Raw genomic sequence first — 26,062 nt, forward strand, 5'->3', positions numbered from 1 at the left:
GCACTATTCCTCCCACTGACACCAATGATGGGGCACTATTCTCCCCACTGACACCAATGATGGGGCACTATTCCTCCCACTGACCCCAATGATAGGGCACTATTCCTCCCACTGACACCAATGATGGGGCACTATTCCTCCCACTGAACTTAAGAATCTGGAGTGAGGGGGTGGGGTGGTAGTGCAGGTTAATTCAGGAGGAGTGGGGCGGTTAGAGGAGTTTAGTAAAAACCGTCAGTTGTCCTTTAAAACAAATCCCCATTAGGTCCTCGATGTAATGAGATCATGGTGATAATGTCTACATACAGGCTGCAGAGGCTCCCAGTAATGTGTAATGTGCGGAAAGCACAGAATCGAATTCTACGACTCGCCTTCCCAGATTGTCTCCTCATCATCTTTCCTATATTTCTATCATTGCACACACTGTATTATGCTGGATTACTTCATCACCGGCTGGAGATCAGATACATGAAATAGACCCCCATCCAATCACTCAGCATACAGTAAAAAGCCATATAAATTGATTGTTTCGGTTACAGAAAAAAAAAAAGACTACAATTTGCCAGAGAACAAAACAGAGTTGATGTCATTTTCAAGAAACAAATTATCAGCGGATTGATTTATGAGCAGGAAGGGAGAAAATCAACAAAGGATCTCATAGAGCAAAAAAACGATTGTGATGTAATCGGGGCGAATGTTACATTTAAAGTGTATCTACATTATAGACAAACGATTTTTCTTTATCTGGCTTTGGATGGAGTAGTATGAAGGAGAAGGGATCTCAGCGCTCCAGGAGCGCACATGCAGGCTGTAAACTGTCTCTTCGGCTGGGAAGCCACAGGTGCCGGCTATTACCACTAGCAACAGACGAAAAACAAGCTCTGGACTGCCGCACTCTTCAGAAGACCACTTTCTTTTATTGGAAAATCACATCACAGCTCAACAAACACAGCGAACGAGGAAAAATTGCCGACGTTTCGCACTAGCTGTAGTTCTTATTCATAGCACTACAGCTAGTGCGAAACATCAGCAATTTTTCCTTGTTCGCTGTGTTTGTTGAGCTGTGATGTGATTTTCCAATAAAAGTGGTCTTCTGAAGAGTGCGGCAGTCCAGAGCTTGTTTTTTTTTCGTTTGGATGGAATAGTGAAGGGTCAGATTGTATGTGCATCGATATTAACCACTTAACAACTGGCCCATAGCCGAATGACGGCTAGAGGGCGGTTGTTTAACTCTGGGAGGACGTCATATGACGTCCTCCCAGAATTCCGCTCTCGCGCGCCCCCTGGGGCGCGCACTCGAGAGCATCCACGTGATCGCTCCATCAAATGACGGAGTGATCACTTGTAAACAAACCGGCGTCATGTTATGACGCCGGTTCCTCCCTCCCCCTCTCTGTACCGATCGGTACAGCGGAGGGGGAAGAGATCGGTGTCAGCAGCGCTGTGGGCTGCATCTGCAGTGCCCATATCACTGCTCACCGAAAATTAATCCCTCAATTCCCTGCCAATACTCTGCAATACCCTGCAATACTCTGCAATGCCAGCTAATACTCTGCAATACCCTGCCATTACTCTGCAATACTCTGCAATACCCTGCAACACTCTGCAATACCCTGCAACACTCTGCAATACCCTACAATACCCTGCGACACTCTGCAATACCCTGCGACACTCTGCAATACCCTGCAACACTCTGAAATACCCTGCAACACTCTGCAATGCTCTGAAACACCCGCCAATACCCTGCAACACTCTGTAATGCTCTGCAACACCCGCCAATACCCTGCAACACTCTGCAATACCCTGCAACACTCTGCGATGCTCTGCAACACCCGCCAAAACCCTGCAACACTCTGCAATACCCTGCAACACTCTGCAATGCTCTGCAACACCTGCCAATACCCTGCAACACCCGCCAATACCCTGCAACACTCTGCAATGCTCTGCAACACCCGCCAATACCCTGCAACACTCTGCAATGCTTTGCAACACCCGCCAATACCCTGCAACACTCTGTAATACCCTGCAACACTCTGCAATGCTCTGCAACACCAGCCAATACCCTGCAACACTCTGCAATGCTCTGCAACACCCGCCAATACCCTGCAACACTCTGCAATGCTCTGCAACACCCGCCAATACCCTGCAATGCTCTGCAACGCAATACTCTGCAACGCCATACTCTGAGATACCCAGCCATACTCTGAGATACCCAGCCATAGTCGGTGATACCCTGCAATACCCAGCCATAAGCACCCCTCCCCCTCCCGCCGCCCCAAAGTAACATTATTTTTAAACATTGATCAGGTGGGAGATAGAGATATAGAAAGTAACATTATTTTATAAACATTGATCAGACAGGAGATGGAGAGATACAAAGTAAAATTGTTTATTAACATTGATCATTCAGGAGCTAGAGAGATACAAAGTAAATTTGTTTGTAAACATTGATCAGACCAGTGCCGCCTATCAGTGCCCATCAGTGCCTATCTGTGCTACCTATCATTGCTGCCTACCAACGCTCATCAGTCCTGCCTATCAGTGCCGCCTATCATTGCAGCCTATCAGTGCCATCTATTAGTGCTCATCAGTCCTGCCTATCTGTGCCACCTATCAGTGCCCACCAGTGCTGCCAATCAGGGCCTACCAGTGCCGCCTATCAGTGCCCATCAGTGCTGCCTATCAGTGCTGCCTATCAGTGCCACCCATCATTGCTGCCTATCAGTGCCCATCAGTGCTGCATATCAGTGCCACCTATCATTACCTCCCTTTTTTTCAGTCTTTTTTGGGGTAATCACAATCACAGTGGCTCTTTACCATGTGACTAATGTGTCCAATCACAGCTGATCACGATATAAACAAGATTTGTCGGTTATCATTAATCCTCTCTGCCGGTAACCCTCCAGTGTGAAAGGGGACATCTACACTGATAATTACTATCCTGCCAATCAGTGCCCATCAGTGCTGCCTCTCAGTGCCCATCAGTGCTGCCTGCCAGTACCTATCAGTGATGCCTACCAGTGGCACCTATCATTGGAGCCTATCAGTGCCATCTATCAGTTTCCATCAGTGCTGCCAATCAGTGCCCATCAGTGCTGCCTATCAGTGTCGCATATCAGTGCACATCAGTGAAGGAGAAAAATTACTTTTTTTACAAAATGTTATAACAGAAACCAAGAAAAACTTTTTTATTTGTTTAGCAAAAAAAAAAAAAACTCCCAAACGGTGATTAACACCAAAAGAAAGGTCTATTTGTTTGAAAGAATGATATAAATGTCATTTGGGTACAGTGTTGCATGACTGGGTAATTGTCATTCAAAGTGTGAGAGCGCTGAAAGCTGAAAATTGGCCTGGGCATGAAGGGGGGTGAAAGTGCCCGGTAGGCACGCGGTAAACCTTGGCGCGTAGGCTGATCAAGAAAAAAAAATCATTTATGGCCAGCTTTGGCACTGTAGATTTACCGCCCTCTACTGGTCACCCCGGACTGAAATTAAGGTTTATGCCCAACGCAGTCTTTCACTGATATATATATATATATATATATATATATATATATATATATATATTTTTTTCTTAACTGACTTCTAGGCCAACGATTTCAGGATTTTCTCGCTGAAATTAGTCTAGAAAGTAGCGACAGAAAAAATAAATAGTGGGAAGATAAGGGGTCCATTCTTGCACTGCTGCCCCTCATTTCTCCATCTCAGAATCAGAATACTTCAATAACCCCCAAAGGGAAATGATTGATTCATCCCAAAATATATGTTCAGTAAGTGTACTGACTGTGCTACCTGTCCTCTTTTAGACATTTTCTATAGTTGGTACTGAGAGGTGCTACAGACAGAGGTCCCCTGAGGGGCCCCATTAAAACGTTGCCCATGGGGGTCCCCTGACCCAGGCTCCCCCCCCCCCCCCCCGGTACGCGGCTTGTTCTCGGCCATCGTACATATTACATTCAGTAGCTGTGAACAGCCTGCCCTCAGTTATCCACCATGAATAGAATTACCCAGATTGTTGTCTTAAGATTCGCAGCCAAAAAAAATCTCCATCGGCCCGCTGTGTCCTCCCGAAGAAAGGAACACCTCTTGATCCGGGCCGGGGGCCCGCCAGGAAAAACATTGGATCAACTGGCAGCCCCCCCCCCCCACGTCACACTGCGGCCAAATCATAACAAGACCAACGCGTGACCCATCGCCGGGTCCAGGGGGGGGGGCTACGCCCCGGGGGGGCCAAAGGGAGGAGGTCTGGCTCCGTCCTGAGCCCACCAGTCCTATGCGAAGGAAAGAAAGTCGGGTTTTCTACTTATGAACAGATGTGAATGTTGATGTGATGAGGACGACGGACCCGGGGGGCAAGTAACAATATACAGGAAAAAATTATAATAAGAATTGGCTTGGATATGAAGCTTAAAACCAGCTAGGTTTTTATTTTTTTTTAGCTTTGGATAGAGTGGAGAAGTATTAGAACCTCCGTCAGCTTTTATTACTGTGTCCTAAATGAGGACAGCTCTCCTCCTTTTTTTTTTCTTGTCCTGGTGGTGGGTGTCACCAGAACAGGAAGTGAGAGGAAATGCCCACCTTGATACTGATATTCCATTAACCTCTTGCTTACTGGGCACTTAAACCCCCCCCCTTCCTGCCCAGAACAATTTTCAGCTTTCAGCGCTGACGCACTTTGAATGACAATTGCGCGGTCATGCCACGCTTTACACATATGAAATTTTTATCATTTTTTTCCCCACAAATAGAGCTTTCTTTTGGTGGTATTTGATCACCTCTACGGTTTTTTATTTTTTGTTAAAAAAATGTAAAAAACAGAATAAAAAAAATAAATAATAATTTTAATTTTAAAACAGGTAATTTTTCTCCTTCATTGATGTACGCTGATGAGGTGGCAGTGATGGGCACTGATGGGTGGCAATAATGTGCACTGATTGGTTACACTGATGTGCACTGATAGGTGGCAGTGATGGGCACTGATAGGTGGCAGTAATGGGCACTGATGGGTGGCAATAATGTGCACTGATCGGTTACACTGATGGGCACCGATAGGTGGCAGTGATGGGCACTGATAGGTGGCAGTGATGGGCACTGATAGGTGGCAATAATGTGCATTGATTGGTTACACTGAAGGGCACCGATAGGTGGCAGTGATGGGCACTGATAGGTGGCAGAGATGGGCACTGATGGGTGGCAATTATGTGCACTGATCGGTTACACCGATGGGCACCGATAGGTGGCAGTGATGGGCACTGATAGGTGGCAGTGATGGGCACTGATGGGTGGCAATAATGTGCACTGATCGGTTACACTGATGGGCACTGATAGGTGGCAGTGATGGGCATTGATAGGTGGCAGTTATGGGCACTGATGGGTGGCAATAATGGGCACTGATCGGTTACACTGATGGGCACCGATAGGTGGCAATAATGGGCACTGATTGGTTACACTGATAGGCAGCATTGGTGGCCCTGATTGGCACCACTGGTGGGCACTGAAAGGTGGCACTTGTGGGCATTGATAGGTGGCATTCATGGGCATTGATGGGGGCACTGGCAGGTGGCACTGATTGGCACAGATGAGGCATAACTGCCTCTTTCTCTTCAGGACTGATGTCACATAAGCCGGTGATCGTTTTTTTTTTTTCGAGGAAAAAAAAAACTTACTGAGCTTTTGTTTACATCATGTGATCAGCTGTCATTGGCTGACAGCTGATCACATGGTAAGGGGCTGGGACCGGCCCGTTACTTGGATCTGTGATCACCTGAATCTCAGTGTCTCGGTGATCACAGCGCGCCCCGCGTGTGCGCCCTGCAGGGGGCGCGTGCACAGGGGAGGCCATCATATGACATCCTAACTGGAAAATTAAGGTCCGTGCTGTGGCCATCATTCGGCTATAGCACGGACGGCAAGTGGTTAAACGCAATATACCCTATATTGTCAAAAGTATTGGAACATAGGAAAACAGGGAGGGTGCACTGACATTTGTATTTATATAATAAAAGCAAGAGTCATACTCACAAACAACCCTTGAAAAGAAGGCTTCACATTGCTACAAAAATTCGTGAACTGTGTCTTCTGGACACCTGCAACCCGGACCGGGTATTAGGAGGAACCAGGTGGTATCGCAAATGGCTTACGCGTTACAGGGGAGTACCCTCTTCATCAGAGCCTCGGCTGTTTTTCTATGTTTCAGCTCTAAGGACACCCATTGTTCTGAGGAGGGCAGCAAGACCTCCGACTTCCCATATTTTATCCAGAGAGTTGGCTACACCACCTACATATGGACTAAGGTCCTGAGCGCAAGAGATTGTTTTGTGTTGAAAAGTATTGGGACACCTGCCTTTAAACACACATGAACTTTAATGGCATCCCAGTCTTAGTCTGTAGGGTTCAATATTGAGTTGGCCCACCCTTTGCAGCTATAACAGCTTCAACTCTTCTGGGAAGGCCGTCCACAAGGTTTAGGAGTGTGTCTATGGGAATGTTTGACCATTCTTCCAGAAGTGCATTTGTGAGGTCCGCTCTAATTCATCCCAAAGGTGTTCTATCGGGTTGAGGTCAGGACTCTGTGCAGGTCAAGTTCCCAGTCTAGTTCCTCCACCCCAAACTCGCTTATCCATGTTTTTATGGACCTTGCTTTGTGCACTGGTCCAAACCATTTGGTGGAGGGGGGATTTTTCAGGGGTTGGTCTTGGCTCCTTATTTCCAGTGAAGGCAACTCTTAAGGCGTCAGCATACCAAGACATTTTGGACAATTTTATGCTCCCAACTTTGTGGGAACAGTTTGGGGACGGCCCCTGCCTGTTCCAACATGACTGCACACCAGTGTACAAAGCAAGGTCCATAAAGACATGGATGAGCGAGTTTGGGGTGGAGGAACTTGACTGTCCTGCACCTCAACCTGATAAAACACTTTGGGATGAATTAGAGCGGAGACTGTGAGCCAGGCCTTCTAGTCCACATCAGTGCCTGACCTCACAAATGCTCTTCTGGAAGAATGGTCAAACATTCCCATAGACACATCTCCTAAACCTTGTGAACGGCCTTCCCAGAAGAGTTGAAGCTGTTATAGCTGCGAAGGGCGGGCCAACTCAATATTGAACCCTACGGACTAAGACTGGGATGCCATTAAAGTTCATGTGCGTGTAAAGGCAGGCGTCCCAATACTTTTGGCAATATCGTGTATATTCTTTTATCCAGATGGAAGTTACACCTGTCACCTGTCAGCGTCACCTCCAGCGTCTCTACGGGATCAATAGGCAAGGCGGAGAGCGTGACAGACTCGCTTTCCTCAGTAATTATTTATGGGTCTTGTTATCAAATTAAATGACACCAGGGAAGGCGGGGGAGGGGGAAACACAAATATGTAGTCCAGAAAATAAGAGCAAACCAGCGTCTACAATTCTACAACGGTAAGCAGATTTTGCACACACGGGCAACTATTCTCTGTCTATAACCAAGCAAAGATGAGCAAATTTGAGAGTCTTCATTTTTGAAAAAATTGGGAGATTTTGCCTATTTAGCACAATGCATTGGAGTCATTGGGAAAGGAAAAATGAGGGTTATTTTTAAAGATTATGTTTAGTTTTTTTTTTTAATCAGCAGAAGGGACGGCGCTTACATTGAATGAGAAGCGTCCATTGTGCAGCTCTTTGTTTAAATCGTCAGCCACTCGCACCCTATCATAGGCACTCGGGGCTGACTGTGCTCACCCCTTTCTGCCCTCCTCCATTCATAGAAGCTGCACTGTAGCTTCCGTCAATGAAAAGTGGCCTATGAATGGAGGACAGGTGGATGAATGGAAGAGCCACCACCTCAGAATGAACTAGGAGCTGGTCCTGCCCACAGGAATGATCCCAGATTTTACTCTCTCTCCCATGTGTACTAGTACTCACATCAGAAAACACTTAGCTTGGTCTAAAAGGACAGGATACAGGAGAAGGTCATGTGAACAGGACACAGGAGAATGTCATGTGGACAGGACACAGGAGAAGGTCATGTGGACAGGACACAGGAGAAGGTCATGTGGACAGGACACAGGAGGTCATGTGGACAAGACACAGGAGAAGGTCACGTGGACAGGATACAGGAGAAGGTCACGTGGACAGGACACAGGAGAAGGTCACGTGGACAGGATACAGGAGAAGGTCACGTGGACAGGGCACAGGAGAAGGTTACATGGACAGGACACAGGAGAAGGTCACGTGGGCAGGACACAGGAGAAGGTCACGTGGACAGGACACAGGAGAAGGTCACGTGGACAGGATACAGGAGAAGGTCATGGTGGACAGGACGCAGGAGAAGGTCACATGGATACAGGATACAGGAGAAGGTCATGTGGACAAGACACAGGAGAAGGTCATGTGGACAGGGCACAGGAGAAGGTCATGTGGACAGGACACAGGAGGTCATGTGGACAAGACACAGGAGAAGGTCATGTGGACAGGACACAGGAGAAGGTCATGTGGACAGGACACAGGAGGTCATGTGGACAAGACACAGGAGAAGGTCACGTGGACAGGATACAGGAGAAGGTCACGTGGACAGGACACAGGAGAAGGTCACGTGGACAGGATACAGGAGAAGGTCACGTGGACAGGGCACAGGAGAAGGTTACATGGACAGGACACAGGAGAAGGTCACGTGGGCAGGACACAGGAGAAGGTCACGTGGACAGGAGAAGGTCACGTGCACAGGATACAGGAGAAGGTCATGTGGACAGGACGCAGGAGAAGGTCACATGGATACAGGATACAGGAGAAGGTCATGTGGACAAGACACAGGAGAAGGTCACGTGGACAGGACACAGGAGAAGGTCACGTGGGCAGGACACAGGAGAAGGTCACGTGGACAGGACACAGGAGAAGGTCATGCTGACAGGACACAGGAGAAGGTCACGTGGATACAGGATACAGGAGAAGGTCACGTGGACAGGACACAGGAGAAGGTCACGTGAACAGGACACAGGAGAAGGTCACATGGACAGGAGAAGGTCACGTGGACAGGACACAGGAGAAGGTCATGTGGACAGGACACAGGAGAAAGTTATGTGTACAGGACACAGGAGAAGGTCATGTGGACAGGACACAGGAGAAGTTCATGTGGGCAGGATACAGGAGAAGATCATGTGGGCAGGACACAGGAGAAGGTCATGTGGACAGGATACAGGAGAAGGTCATGTGGGCAGGATACAGGAGAAGTTCATGTGGGCAGGAGAAGGTCATGTGGGCAGGACACAGGAGAAGGTCATGTGGGCAGGACACAGGAGAAGGTCATGTGGGCAGGACACAGGAGAAGGTCATGTGGACAGGACACAGGAGAAGTTCATGTGGGCAGGATACAGGAGAAGTTCATGTGGGCAGGACACAGGAGAAGGTCATGTGGACAGGACACGGGAGAAAGTCATGTGGACAGGATACAGGAGAAGGTCATGTGGACAGGACACAGGAGAAGTTCATGTGGGCAGGACACAGGAGAAGGTCATGTGGACAGGACACAGGAGAAGTTCATGTGGGCAGGATACAGGAGAAGTTCATGTGAACAGGACACAGGAGAAGGTCATGTGGACAGGATACAGGAGAAGGTCATGTGGACAGGACACAGGAGAAGGTCATGTGGACAGGACACAGGAGAAGGTCATGTGGGCAGGACACAGGAGAAGTTCATGTGGGCAGGACACAGGAGAAGTTCATGTGGGCAGGATACAGGAGAAGTTCATGTGGGCAGGACACAGGAGAAGGTCATGTGGACAGGACACAGGAGAAAGTCATGTGGACAGGATACAGGAGAAGGTCATGTGGACAGGACACAGGAGAAGGTCATGTGGACAGGATACAGGAGAAGGTCATGTGGACAGGACACAGGAGAAGGTCATGTGAGCAGGACACAGGAGAAGGTCACATGGACAGGACACAGGAGAAGGTCACATGGATACAGGACACAGGAGAAGGTCACGTGGACAGGATACAGGAGAAGGTCACGTGGACAGGACACAGGAGAAGTTCATGTGGGCAGAACACAAGAGAAGTTCATGTGGGCAGGACACAGGAGAAGGTCATGTGGACAGGACACAGGAGAAGTTCATGTGGGCAGGATACAGGAGAAGTTCATGTGGGCAGGACACAGGAGAAGTTCATGTGGACAGGATACAGGAGAAGGTCATGTGGACAGGACACAGGAGAAGTTCATGTGGGCAGGACACAGGAGAAAGTCATGTGGACAGGATACAGGAGAAGGTCATGTTGACAGGACACAGGAGAAGGTCATGTGGACAGGATACAGGAAAAGGTCATGTGGACAGAACACAGGAGAAGGTCATGTTAGCAGGACACAGGAGAAGGTCGCATGGACAGGACACAGGAGAAGGTCACATGGATACAGGACACAGGAGAAGGTCACGTGGACAGGACACAGGAGAAGTTCATGTGGGCAGGATACAGGAGAAGTTCATGTGGACAGGACTTAGGAGAAGTTCATGTGGGCAGGACACAGGAGAAGGTCATGTGGACAGGACACAGGAGAAAGTCATGTGGACAGGATACAGGAGAAGGTCATGTGGACAGGACACAGGAGAAGTTCATGTGGGCAGGACACAGGAGAAGGTCACGTGGACAGGATACTGGATATATCAGAGAGAGAGAGACAGAGATTGTATACAATGATTTTGTACAATCTCACCACTGCCATTTTTTGTCTGGAAACTGCTGCCTGTGCCTGTCTGTGGCAGCCAGTCAACCAATGAATGGATGCAGGGCCGGACTTACCATTGGGCTTGACTGGGCTCCAGCCCATGGGCCCCGAGAGGACCCGAGAGCCGCCTGAGGATTTGAGAGCCGCCGAGAGGACCTGAGAGGACTCGAGAGCTGCTGAGATACACAGGACTTCACGGCGCCATTTTTAAACTTCAAGACTGCAATGGCAAGGCTGCAAATGACAAGGCTACACCGACAAGGCTGCAAATGACAAGGCTACACCGACAAGGCTGCAAATGACAAGGCTACACGGACAAGGCTGCAAATGACACTGACAAGGCTGTAGATGGATGGGCAAGGCTGCAGATGGTCACTGATAAGGCTGCATTGATGGGCATTTAAATGTAAGTTTTTTCCTTAAACTTCCCTCCTAAACATGGGGCGCGTGTTATACGCCGATAAATACGGTAATGCATAGAAGGTAGGGCCCAAAAGTGATTCAAGCTCAGGGGCCCCCACCACCCTAAGTCCTGCCCTGGATGGATGTTGCAGCCAGGCCAGGGGTCCAGTGGTGGGACTCACTTCAAGACAGGTTGGCTTGTAACTATCTATGCATACAGAGCTGCACGCCACTCACTCACCAGGGGGCTGCAGCCAGGGCAGGGTGTGGCGCTCAGTGCTGTCCAGTGGCACTGGTCAGGGGGGCCTTATGTATCCAACCAGGGGGTCGGCCTGGCCAGGTCCCCAGTGCCCTGCGCTGCCCATCTCTCGCTGTGCTGCTGGTGCCACCCCCAGTCCACTGGCCAGGTGGCGTGCGGCGGGCTTGTGATTGGATTGTCTCGAGGATTTCCGGAGTTAGCGCATGCGCAGTTCTTACCTGAGCCTGTCGTAGCCATTTTTACTGCCACCGTTCGGCTCCTATGGACATTAATGGGCACTAGAAAAGTGCCCCGTTTTTACGGGCAGGCCCGTAAATCTACCGGGGCGGTTGGCAACACTGGTTACAGTCTTATTTCAAAACGGATTAAATTCATTATTTTCCTCAGAGAAAATGGAGTACTGTCCGTTATACTTTTTTTTATTTGCACGAACATACAATTTTTCAGGACAAGCTTTTGGGGTATGTCCCCGTCTTCAAGGTCCAAGCAGTACTGATTCACACATTTTTGAGCAGAATGTTAAAAAAAACAAAAAACAAAACAAAACCCATCTCTGAAGGAAAGGAGAGAAAAACAAACACATACTAATCAATGGTGATAAAGATAGCAGCAGAGTTAGTGAGATATGACAGACTTTGCCTTGACATTCACAATTGAGCTCAGGTTTCCTCTGATCATCCTTGAGATGTTTCTACAACTTGGTTGGAGTTCACCTGTGGTAAATTCAGGTGATGGGACGTGATTTGGAAAGGCACACACCTGTCTATATAGAAGGTCCCACAGATAACAGTGCATGTCAGAGCACAAACCAAGCCATGAAGTCCAAGGAATTGTCTGTAGACCTTCGAGACAGGAGTGTATGGAGGCACAGATCTGGGGAAGGGTACAGAAACATTTCTGCAGCATTGAAGGTCCCAATGAGGACAGTGGCCTCCGTCATCTGTAAATGGAAGAATTTGGGAACCTCCAGGACTCTTCCTTGAGCGGGCCACCCGGCCAAACTCAGCAATCAGGGGAGAAGGGCCTTGGGGAGGTGACCAAGAACCCGATGGTCACTCTGATGGAGCTCCAGCGTTTCTCTGTGGAAAAAAGAGAACCTTCCAGAAGAACATTCATCTCTGCAGCTCTCCACCAATCAGACCTGTATGGTAGTGTCTAGTAAAAGGCACATGACAGCCTGGAGTTTGCCAAAAGGCACCTGAAGGATTCTCAGACCATGAGAAACATAATTCTCTGTTCTGGTGAAACAAAGATTGAACTGTTTGGCTTGAATGGCAAGCGTCATTTCTGGAGGAAACCAGGCCCCGCTCATCACATGGCCAATACCATCCCTACAGTGAAGCATGGTGGTGGCAGCATCATGCTGTGGGGATGTTTTTCTGTGGCAGGAACTGGGAGACCAGTCAGGATCGTAGGAAAGATGAATGCAGCTATGTACAGAGACATCCTTGAAAAAAGAACTGCTCTAGAGCACTCTGGACGTCAGACTGGGGTGAAGGTTCTTCTTCCAACAACACATAGACCCCAGGCACACAGTCAAGATAACAAAGGAGTGGCTACGGGAATCAACAACTCTGTGAATGTCCTTGAGTGGCCCAGACTTGAACTCGACTGAACATCTCTGGAGAGATCTGAAAATGGCTGTGCACCGACCCTCCCCATCCAACCTGATGGAGCTTGAGAGGTCCTGCAAAGAAGAATGGGAGAAACTGCCCAGAAATAGGTGTGTCAAGGTTGTAGCATCATACTCACCAAGACTTGAGGCTATAATTGGTGGCAAAGGAGCTTCACCAAAGTATTGGGCAAAGGCTGTGATACTTATGTACATGGGAGGAGCCTGTGATATTTATGTACATGGGAGGATCATGTGATACTTATGTACATGGGAGGAGCCTGTGATACTTATGTACATGGGAGGAGCCTGTGATACTTATGAACATGGGAGGATCCTGTGATACTTATGTACATGGGAGGAGCCTGTGATACTTATGATATACATGGGAGGAGCCTGTGATACTTATGTACATGGGAGGAGCCTGTGATACTTATGTACATGGGAGGAGCCTGTGATACTTATGTACATGGGAGAAGTCTGTGATACTTATGTACATGGGAGGAGCCTGTGATACTTATGTACAAGGGAGGAGTCTGTGAACATGGGAGGAGCCTGTGATACTTCTGTAGGTGGGAGGAACCTGTGATATTTATGTACATGGGAGGAGTTTGTGATACTTATGTACATGGGAGGAGCCTGTGATACTTATGTACATGGGAGGAGCCTGTGATACTTATGTACATGGGAGGAGCCTGTGATACTTATGTACAAGGGAGGAGCCTGTGATACTTCTGTACATGGGATGAGCCTGTGATACTGCTGTACATGGGAGGAACATGTGATACTAATGTACATGGGAGGAGCATGTGATACTTATGTACATGGGAGGAGCCTGTGATACTTATGTACATGGGAGGATCCTGTGATACTTATGTACATGGGAGGAGCCTGTGATACTTATGTACATGGGAGGATCCTGTGATACTTCTGTACATGGGAGGAGCCTGTGATACTTCTGTACATGGGAGGAGCCTGTGATACTTATGCATGTGGGAGGAGCCTGTGATACTTCTGTACGTGGGAGGAACCTGTGATATTTATGTACATGGGAGGAGTCTGTGATACTTATGTACATGGGAGGAGCCTGTGATACTTATGTACATGGGAGGAGCCTGTGATACTTCTGTACGTATGAGGAACCTGTGATATTTATGTACATGGGAGGAGTCTGTGATACTTATGTACATGGGAGGAGCCTGTGATACTTATGCACATGGGAGGATCCTGTGATACTTATGTACATGGGAGGAGCTTGTGATACAAGGGAGGAGCCTGTGATACTTATGATGTACATGGGAGGAGCCTGTGATACTTATGTACATGGGAGGAGTCTGTGATACTTATGTACATGGGAGGATCCTGTGATACTTATGTACATGGGAGGAGCCTGTGATACTTCTGTACATGGGAGGAGCCTGTGATACTTATGCATGTGGGAGGAGCCTGTGATACTTCTGTACGTGGGAGGAACCTGTGATATTTATGTACATGGGAGGAGTCTGTGATACTTATGTACATGGGAGGAGCCTGTGATACTTATGTACATGGGAGGAGCCTGTGATACTTATGTACATGGGAGGATCCTGTGATACTTATGTACATGGGAGGAGCCTGTGATACTTCTGTACATGGGAGGAGCCTGTGATACTTATGCATGTGGGAGGAGCCTGTGATACTTCTGTACGTGGGAGGAACCTGTGATATTTATGTACATGGGAGGAGTCTGTGATACTTATGTACATGGGAGGAGCCTGTGATACTTATGTACATGGGAGGAGCCTGTGATACTTCTGTACGTATGAGGAACCTGTGATATTTATGTACATGGGAGGAGTCTGTGATACTTATGTACATGGGAGGAGCCTGTGATACTTATGTACATGGGAGGATCCTGTGATACTTATGTACATGGGAGGGGCTTGTGATACTTATGTACAAGGGAGGAGCCTGTGATACTTATGATGTACATGGGAGGAACCTGTGATACTTATGTACATGGGAGGAGCCTGTGATACTTATGTACATGGGAGGAGCCTGTGATACTTATGTACAAGGGAGGAGCCTGTGATACTTATGTACAAGGGAGGAGCCTGTGATACTGCTGTACATGGGAGGAGCCTGTGATACTTATGTACATGGGAGGAGCATGTGATACTTATGTACATGGGAGGAGCCTGTGATACGTATGTACATGGGAGGATCCTGTGATACTTATGTACATGGGAGGAGCCTGTGATACTTATGTACATGGGAGGAGCCTGTGATACTTCTGTACATGGGAGGAGCCTGTGATACTTATGTATGTGGGAGGAGCCTGTGATACTTCTGTACGTTGGAGGAACCTGTGATATTTATGTACATGGGAGGAGTCTATGATACTTATGTACATGGGAGGAGCCTGTGATACTTATGTACATGGGAGAAGCCTGTGATACTTCTGTACGTATGAGGAACCTGTGATATTTATGTACATGGGAGAAGTCTGTGATACTTATGTACATGGGAGGAGCCTGTGATACTTATGTACATGGGAGGATCCTGTGATACTTATGTACATGGGAGGAGCTTGTGATACTTATGTACAAGGGAGGAGCCTGTGATACTTATGATGTACATGGGAGGAGCCTGTGATACTTATGTACATGGGAGGAGTCTGTGATACTTATGTACATGGGAGGATCCTGTGATACTTATGTACATGGGAGGAGCATGTGATAATTATGTACATGGGAGGAGTCTGTGATACTTATGTACATGGGAGGTGCCTGTGATTCTTCTGTACGTGGGAGGAACCTGTGATATTTATGTACATGGGAGGAGTCTGTGATACTTATGTACATGGGAGGAGCCTATGATACTTCTGTACGTGGGAGGATCCTGTGATACTTATGATGTACATGGGAGGAGCCTGTGATACTTATGGACATGGGAGGAGCCTGTGATACTTATGTACATGGGAGGAGCCTGTGATACTTATGTACATGGGAGGAGCCTGTGATACTTATGTACATGGGAGGAGCCTGTGATACTTATGTACATGGGAGGAGTCTGTGATACTTATGAACATGGGAGGATCCTGTGATACTTATGTACATGGGAGGAGCCTGTGATACTTATGTACATGGGAGGAAAATAATTAATTAAATCCATTTTGGAATAAGGCTCTAACGTTACAAATTGTGGAAAAAGTGAAGCCCCCAGAATACATTCCGGGTGCACTGTATACAGCGGCTCAACCCATCTCCGCCCCATGGGAAAAGGCGTGTCCGAAACGATTTATCCTTTTTAACCTGGCTATCGTCTTCAACATCCCTAACTGGAGACTGACAAAAGACACATTACGGGAAGTTACTCCACCTCTGATATTGGCTGTTATCGCATACAATGTTGCCCGTGGCTGTCATCGTTCGCTGAAGAAGTCCCGCCCACAGGGACGATACGCGTGCGGGAGGGTACCGTGACGTCACTACAGCCACCTTCCTTGTTTCATGCATGTTATGCTGTATTCCTCACATCCTAGCACCGGGGTTGCCGTGCTATGTTTGTAAGTACATTTTTTTTTTTACCATTATTAAAAGCTGGTCTCATTGATTTTACATGACCCATGACTGCATAAGTGATTTGCCATATTGCTGCATCGTTGGATTGGACGTTAAACAAACTTGCATCCTATGATTGCCCCAGTGGGGACTTGCTTGTATGACCTTTCTGTTAATTCAGAGGTCCACATACTAAGGTGAGAGGCCTGTACCTACGATGGTGGAAGCGCCGATAAGAATGCGCACTGTCTACGATCGTCTTTGAGCACTCCGGTCACCATTGAGGAGTTTTCTCTTGACTGCCGGTGCCTTCATCACCTTTGGATTTCCATTATTTCTCATATCTGGGACTTTTCATGCGTTTTATAGCAGTTGGCTAACATCTTTATGCATTTTAGTTACATTTTTTAGCGCTGCACTATTTTAGTATTTTGTGGCTGTCATCTGATTTGCCGCCACTAGATGGCGGCGGCAGTCCACTTATGATAAGAGAATGTCTGTGAATATGTTCTTTTCATAAAATCGTCATTGCAAAGATCAATCTCCATGATTGAATAATCTTGTTTTTGACAAGTAAAAAAAAAAAGAAATAAAGAAAGAAAGAAATGAAAATAGCTTTTCACTTGTTTTTGCTTCCAAAGTTGCTTTTTTCCCCCTTAATAACGGCGCCTGTGACTACAGTCCTCAATCTTCATCAGCGGTAGAATGTGGGTGGGGGTTGGAGTTTACTGGAAGTGGTTGAACTTTTCTTTTTTTTTTTTATTACTTTTTCCCACTTTAATTACAGAGAATTACTATACATATTCACAACTTTGTGTTTTGACTCTTTATAAATAAGAAGATAGAGGTGTGCACATTTCCCCAGGCCAGGCCCTAACTCCCAAGCTTAGAGCATAGTCTGGGAATGATGCCCGATTGTGCTTTGGCAAAGATGGGCATGGATAAATTTACCTGGATATGGATCAAAGGGGCATGTTTAAATGAAAGCTTGCTTTTACTTACAGTATACACTGTATATACATTCACCGGCCCCTTCTATTAGGTACACCTTGCTAGTACCGGGTTGGACTGCTAGTACTAGGGCTTGTCACCTTTTCTTCAAGCTAAACCCGAAAAACTTTAGCAGTGCATGGCAATTTTTTTTAAGGGGCGAATGTTGTGGACGCTGGTGAGTTCCCAGCAAATCTGAGTACCCCTTACCTTAGTGTACTCACTCGCTCAGAGACAGGGGAGAGAGAGGGGAAGGGGGGCGAGGGAGACTTCAGTCACAGACATTGGATGGTGAGATCACATGCCCGAGGATGGAGGCTAAGGCTTCAACACTTTCTATCCACAATGTATCTGCTGGCTACTGACCTTCAAATTTCTAGCTCACCCATCCCTTTCCTGAGGCACAGAACACCAGGGATTGTAGTGTGGGTGGGCAGACAGATGGATAAGGGTAGGAGGAGGAGCAGATTGAGCCACCTCTCCTGTCCCGTCCATGTATGGGGGCAGGGCCCATGTACACATGTACTTGGTTTTGGTACTCAGTTACTTGGAGGAACTGCAGTTCGTTCTGTGTAATGTGTCTGGGTCTCAGGTGGTCTGAAACCCAGACACACAGTTCAAAACCTGGACTGTCCGGGCCAAACCCGGACAGGGGGCAACCCTAGTTGGACCCCCTTTTGCCTTCGGAACTGCCTTCATTTTTTCATGACATTCAACAATGAGTTGGAAACGTTCCTTAGAGATTTTGCTCCATAGTGACATGATAGCATCACACAGTTGCTGCAGATTTGTTGGCTGCACATCCATGATGCCGATCTTTCATTCCCCCACATCCCAAAGGTGCTCTATTGGATGAGATGTGGTGAGTGTGGAGGCCATTGGAGGACAGGGACCTCATTGTCCAGTGGTGAGATGATCGGAACTTTGTGACATGGTGCATTATCCTACTGGAAGGAGCCATCAGAAGATGGGGACACTCTAGTCAAAAAGGGATGGAAATGGTCAGCAACAATACTCAGGTAGACCATGGCGTTTCAATGATGCTCAGTTGGTACTAACTGGCCCACATGCACCCCTTGAGTAACTTAAAACCAGGCTCTGAGCCAAGTACACAACTTTACTGATCATTAGGCAGAACATTCATGATGTGCAACAATGCCCTTTCCTTAGTGGCTGCCCAAGGTTTCCTGTGCAGGGTAGCATCTTTGGGAACAGTCCATACTGGTGATAACTCGAACATAGGAGTTTACATTTTTCTGATGGGTCGGCGATCCAGCGAGCTTCTTTTCAAAAAATAACAGTTTACTGAATCAAATCAGGCAGAAATTGCAATTGGTTGCCAGAGGTTACAGTGTATCAATACCGTTCACTCACTGACTGGCTGCTAGAGGTCACAGCACACATTATAGCTCACTTATTACTTGATAGAGGTTACAACACATGACTTCTGCTTGTTTATTGGTTGCTAGAGGCTACTGTACATCAATACTACTCACTGATTGGTTGATAGAGGTTACTGGACATCCTTACCACTCACTAATTGGTTGCCAGAGGTTACTGCACATTATTACTGCTCACTGATTGGTTGCTAGAGGTTACTGCATATCCTTACTGCTCAATGATTGGCTGCAAGAGGTTAGTGCACAGCATTACTGCTCACTGATTGGTTGCTAAAAGTTGCTAAAAGTTACAGCACATCATCTCCTCACTGATAATCAATGCACTGATTATCAGCTCAGACCTCCCTCTGTCAGTAGAGCCGCCGATCGGCTCTCCCTGTCAGTGCTAACTGAGGAAAGCAGTTTACCGTCACTTCTTGGTCACAGCTGATCACCTGGTTACGAGCCTACGTCATAGGCTCTTTACCACGATTGGAGTTGCGGTGTGTCAGAGCGACACACAGCACCACCGACCGCCGTGCTGTGAGCTTCCGGGGGGAGCGCACGAGTGGCTTATCCTGCTGGATGTCATATGTCACCGAGTCAGGGTAATGGAACCACATTGTGGACGTCCGTCCGCAATAGGGCGGGCAACAAGTGGTTAAAAACAACTTTACATTAGTATGTTGTCCGTCTAGACATGTGCAGAATGAAAAAAAAATGTTTCATTTTGTAAATGACCTAATTTCATTTCGTTAAATTTGTTAAAGTGGCTGTAAACCTTTGGGTTTTTAAAAAATAAAAATGACAAACATGTTATACTTACCTATCTTCTTCTGGGGTCCCTCTCCGGCGCTCCAAGCCCCTCCTATTTATGGGGTGCCCCCAGGGAATGCCACTTTCCCTGGGGGCACCAATGCGAGCTCCCTCCTGAGTCCTGCTGCTACATCCATTGACTGCGTCCCTCTGTCCATCAACACACCCCCTGCTCCTGTGTCACTGGATTTGTTTGACAGTAGCGGGAGACAATGGTTCCTGCTGCTATCAATCTGTCCAGTGAGGAGAGAGACAGCAGCTGGAGCCGCTGCGCTCGTGCACAATGCTGGATCAGATCGGGCTCGGGTAAGAAAAAGGGGGAGTCTGGGGGAGCTGCAGCATGGAAGGTTTTCCACTTCAATGCATAGAATGCATTAAGGTGAAAAACCTTAAAGCTTTAGAACCACTTTAAATTTGTAAAGTGGTTCTTTAAATATGTTTATTTTCATTTGATTTATTTTTTTTCAAATCCAATTTGAATTTCAATTTGACTGAATTTGGAAAATTGGAATAGCCATTCAAATTAAAAAAAAATTCAATTCAAATGCGGCTGCTGAATTATTCACATCTATGAATTGCAATATTATTACATTTAATGTAAAGGAAGGTCTCCCTATAGCTGCAAGTCTGTAAAATCCCTGTGATCGGTCTATGGTAAATGGCAACCTCAGCCTGGACTCCAGCCAGGCCACGCCCCCAAACAGTTTCACTCCGCCCCTCGGAGCTTAATCATGGGAATTTTTTGATTTCAAGGGTTAGGAGATGGTTTTGAAGGGTTATGAGATGGGTTTGAAGGGTCAGGAGATGGGTTTGAAGGGTGATGAGATGGGTTTGAACGATTATGAGATGGGTTTAAGGGTAAGGAGATGGGTTTAAGGGTAAGGAGTTGGGTTAGAAGGGTCAGGAGATGGGTTTGAAGGGTTATGAGATGGGTTTGAAGGGTCAGGAGATGGCTTTGAAGGGTTATGAGATGGGTTTGAAGGGTTATGAGATGGGTTTGAAGGGTCAGGAGATGGGTTTGAACGGTTATGAGATGGTTTTGAAGGGTTACGAGATGGTTTTGAAGGGTTGCAAGATGGTTCAAGGGGTTATTAGATGAGTTTGAAGGGTTTGGTCCCCTTTGGCATTTGCAGGGGCTAAGATTATGGCGGAGTGATGTAATGGGTAAGTAAAGTAAGTATCTAGAACCCTTGTGATCCTTAGTTAAAAATCAAGATCTCGCAATGGTTACCAACTATTTCAGGAAGATTCAATTGAAAATTCCATCCAAAGAAAAGAGAAGTGGATCAACTGGCCAATGGACCATTGTAAATTGTTTCCTGCATAAAGAAAAGGGGGCCCCAAACATCAGCACTGGCCAGGTGGCTGTAAGAAGATGTAGAAGTTTTTTTTTATAGATTGAATCCTTCACGTTTATGAAAGTTAAATAGAGATTGTCATCCATATGACTGAATATCTATTTCGGTGACTTCACTTTTTAAACTTTGTTTTTGTACAAGTTTCTGGAGTTTTGTTTAAGGAAGAAAATATAAAATGTTATTGGTGTATCTTGTTTCTATGGATAATATAGCGGAAAGGACCCTGTGTTTTTCTTGCTTATTAATTATTATTATTTGTATAATTCTCACCAAACAACAGTCAGATCCCATCAGAGAATCTATGGCGCGAGATGGGAAATCTGATTTCTTTCTCGCCTTCTTTATAATTAGGCCTCTGTAGAAACAGAAATATAGATTTTGATGAATTATCATTCTGAATGTATTTTTTTGTGAAGCGAAAAGCTAATGAACTCCTCTGATTTCCATTTTAGGCCCCCACAGATCCCCCAAAGCAGAAGCCGGACCCGGTGAACTCAGAGACGGTGGTGTTCTGGGGACTGCGGCTGTGGCAAGTGATCGGCGTCTTCTCCATCTTCGTCCTGGCAGTCAGTAAGTCCAGTTCTTTTTTTTCTTTTTTACCAGCCTAGTTCACTTTAAAGTATAATGCCCTGTACACACGAGCGGATTTTCCGTTGGAAAAAACTTGGATGTTTTTTCAGATGGAATTCTGCTCAAGCTCGGCTTGCATACACATGGTCACAAAAAATTTTTCTGAACTTTTGACCGTCAAGAACGCGGTGACGTACAACACTACGACGAGCCAAGAAAATTAAGTTCAATGCTTCAGAGCATGCGTCCAATTGTTTCCCAGCATGCGTAGGAATTTTGCTCGTCGGAATTGGTACAGACGATCGGAATTTCCAATCGGAACTTTTTCCGACCGAAAAACTGAGAACCTGCTCTCAATCTTTTGCTGGCGGGAATTCTGCCAACAAAAGTCTGATAGAGCGTACACACGGTCGGAATTTTGGACCAAAAGCTCCCATCGGACTTTTGCTGGCGGAATTTCCGATTGTGTGTATGGGGCATTAGTCCACTTTTGTTAAAAGAAAAAAAGACAACCCTATACATTGCACGGGTCATAAACTTTTTTTTACAGATTCTTAAGCGCATCTATACTGGAGAAATGTAAGTTTACAATGTGTCAACAAGAAAAGTAGCATCATCTGCATCCCTTTAACCTTCTTGAGTCTTTTAAAATATTTGAACAAAAATGAATTTCCTGCCTCAGATATACTATCCATGAACAACTATCCCAATATGATCCTCCCCCTTTGGGGACCATTAAGCTGGTGATATACGTGGATTGTTCATCATGAATTTTATATGTATTTGATCATGTATATCTTTTATTCTATATCAATATTGTTGTGATACAATTATTTATTTAGCCATTATATAATTCACCTCCATCAATGAGCCTTCCCTCCCCCACCTCCATCAATGAGCCTTCCGTCCCCACCTCTATCAATGAGCCTTTTCTCCCCCACCTTAATCAATGAGCCTTCCTTCCCCACCTCCAACAATGAGCCTTCCCTCCCACCTCCATCAATGAGCCTCCTTCCTCACCTCCAACAATGAGCCGTCCCTCCCCACCTCCATCAATGAGCCTTCCCTCCCCCCTCCATCAATGAGCCATCACTCCTCACCTCCATCAATGAGCCTTCCCTCCCCACCTCCATCAATGAGCCTTCCATCCTCACCTTCATCAATGAGCCTTCCCTCCCCTCCTCCATCAATGAGCCATCCCTCCCCACCTCCATCAATGAGCCTTCCCTCCTCACCTCCATCAACGAGCCTTCCCTCCCCACCTCCATCAATGAGCCTTCCCTCCACCTCCATCAATGGGCCTTCCCTCCCCACCTCCATCAATGAGTCTTCCCTCCCCACCTCCATCAATGAGCCATCCCTCCCCACCTCCATCAATGGGCCTTCCCTCCACACCTCCATCAATGGGCCTTCCCTCCACACCTCCATCAATGGGCCTTCCCTCCCACCTCCATCAATGAGCCTCCTTCCTCACCTCCAACAATGAGCCGTCCCTCCCCACCTCCATCAATGAGCCTTCCCTCCCCCCTCCATCAATGAGCCATCACTCCTCACCTCCATCAATGAGCCATCACTCCTCACCTCCATCAATGAGCCTTCCCTCCCCACATCCATCAATGAGCCTTCCATCTTCACCTTCATCAATGAGCCTTCCCTCCCCTCCTCCATCAATGAGCCATCCCTCCCCACCTCCATCAATGAGCCTTCCATCCTCACCTCCATCAATGAGCCTTCCCTCCCCTCTTCCATCAATGAGCCTTCCCTCCCCACCTCCATCAATGAGCCTTCCCTCCTCACCTCCATCAATGAGTCTTCCCTCCCCACCTCCATCAATGAGCCATCCCTCCCCACCTCCATCAATGGGCCTTCCCTCCACACCTCCATCAATGGGCCTTCCCTCCACACCTCCATCAATGGGCCTTCCCTCCACACCTCCATCAATGAGCCTTCCCTCCCCACCTCCATCAATGAGCCTTCCCTCCCCACCTCCACCAATGATCCTTCCCTCCCCACTTCCATCAATGACCCTTGGTCATGATCCTGTTGTTGGTTTTCCTTCCTTTAGTGGATCTGGTCCACTTCTCTACCAGAAAGAGACTTGTGCACGTACAGCCAGAGAGACTAGGATTCATTTTTATGCGTGGAGCCTGACCAAGTTGGTGGATGTTGGACATGGTATTAATGCTTTTCTGATCCTGGAGCACGGTACAGATGGTTGCAGACAGTTTCCCCATTGCCCTGCTGTGTGGACTCTCCCTAACCAAATTTAAAGCTGCCAACTCCAATATATGGCAAAAACAAATCCACTCTCATTACAATTATTATTGATAATTATGAATTATTTAATTATTATATAGATATATATTTTTTTACTTGTTTTAATTCTATTAATTTCATTATTTTGTGTTTTAATTAATAATATTATTTAATTAATTGTTTTAATTTATTAAACCATTATCAATTATTTAAGTAATACATTAAATATTTATTTAATGATTAAATATAAATTATTATTATTGATAATAATGATAACAGTTATTACTGAAGCTATAAAAACGTATTAAAAAGATGTGACTACAACAAACCAACAAATATTCAAATGTATAAAAAGAAGAAGAAGGAAGGTGGCACATTACTTGCACAACACATCTTTTATCCTTTATTTATTGTTCACAGAGCTGGATGTTCAATAAAATATTAATACCATTCAGGAAGCATGAATCTCACACCACCTACAGTATGTTGTTAGCAATCATCATAATACTGCAAATGTATCATTTTCATGGCGCCCAATATATTCATACACGGAAATATCTCTCATTAGGAGAGGTCCATCAATGAATAATCAGCTGTGTAAAGAGAAAAGTAAAATTGCATAATCCATTCCAGAAGCACTAGGAACATAGGGATGTAATAATAAAAATACGCTGAGCTATTTATCCTACAAAACTGCATGTACATTTGTACAGAAGCAATGCGCCATCATTGAGTTGTCGATGAAGGAGGGGTGCGGGGTGTCTGACATCCACAGAAGGCTACAGAATGGTTACAGAGATGACACCTCTAATGAGCAATGTCTTGTTATTGGTGGCTCTTGTCAATGGTGTCGTCTACGTAACCATTCTGTAGCCTTCTGTGGATGCCGGACAGCCTGTACCACTCCTTCATCAACAACTCAATGACAGCGCATTGCTTCTGCTTGGAATCCATTAATTACATGCAGTGAAAAACAAAAAGAGTTACAATAAAGGAAGAGTTGCTCTACCAACATGTGTTAAACAATCTATGTAAGCTAATAAAAAAGTTATGCCCATTTGTGCATTACTTTCGGTCAGTACAGGGACAGGTTTGTCTAGTACCCAGGCCATGGACCCCTCCCCCTTTGCTAATGCATGCTGTAGACTGGGTTTACTGCCCTGTGTCCATTTTCTGTCCCTTTGCTCAGCTGTGCTCAGGGCAGCTGCATCTCCTGCCCACCCCTTGACCCCAATGTGAGTTGGATTGTGGGCTCTTTGGGTGTGGGGACCAATGTGTGTGTGGTGCGCTGTGTAAATTGACAGCAATATATGGGTCCCTTAAATAAATTATATATAATGGAGGAGCATCTTGATGAGGCACAATGTGCAGGGGTAGGGACAATCGTGGACACTTGCTCAGGTTGAACTGGATGGACTGGTGTCCTTATTCAACCTTACAAACTATGTAACTATGTAAGACATTTAGGAACTGGTGAGCCTTAGATGAATGAGTGGTTCCCTCCGCCCAGTCTATGTCTGGATAATTAAAATCCCCCATTATGATAACATTTGCCATCCTTGCTGCTAATCCAGATTGTGATAGGAGGTCCGCCTCCCTCTCCTCCCTCAGGTTAGGAGGCCTATAGCATACTGCCAGTAATATTTTCCCCTTAGCTTCATACCTTTGGGGCTCTACCCATAAGGATTCCACCTCCTCCCTGGCTCCCTAGCGATGTCATCTCTCACATTCACTTGTACATTATTCTTGATATATAGGCATACCCCTCCCATACCAGTGATGTCCACCAGTAATGCACGCCAGTCATGCCCAACAGTGATGCCAACCACCATCAGTGTCATCTATCAGTGCTCATTAAGGGTAAGGTTGTCCATCAGTGCCCATTAGTGCCGCCTATCAGTGTCCATCAGTATTGCATATCAGGGCTGCCTATTAGTGCCCATCAGTGCTGCATATTAGTGCTTCCTCATCAGTGCCCATAAGTGTCATCTCACCAGTGCTGCCTATCAGTGCAGCCTATCAGTGCTGTCAGTGAAGCCTCATCAGCACACATCAGTGAAGGATAAAAATTACTTATTTACAAAATTTTGTAAAACAAACTAAGAAAAACGTTAAAAGAATTCAAATTTGGTATTTTTTTCATTTGTTTAGCAAAAACAAACAAAAAAAACCCCTGTGGTGATTAAC

General features: G+C 46.4%; 1 protein-coding gene across 2 annotated transcripts in view; it reads left to right on the forward strand.

The window, feature by feature from the left end:
* Window positions 1–26,062, forward strand: part of TMIE (transmembrane inner ear) — a 184,863-nt gene that overhangs the window by 27,016 nt on the left and 131,785 nt on the right. For both annotated transcript variants that reach the window (XM_077493515.1, XM_077493516.1), the window contains exon 2: window positions 21,502–21,619. In XM_077493515.1, coding sequence (XP_077349641.1) covers window positions 21,502–21,619 — 118 coding nt within the window. The remainder of the gene's footprint in view (window positions 1–21,501; window positions 21,620–26,062) is intronic.

This window comes from Lithobates pipiens, unplaced genomic scaffold (assembly GCF_037356315.1).
Source record: "Lithobates pipiens isolate NorthernLeopardFrog02 unplaced genomic scaffold, aLitPip1_a1.2 Scaffold_19, whole genome shotgun sequence".
Classification (NCBI taxonomy): Eukaryota; Metazoa; Chordata; class Amphibia; order Anura; family Ranidae; genus Lithobates; species Lithobates pipiens.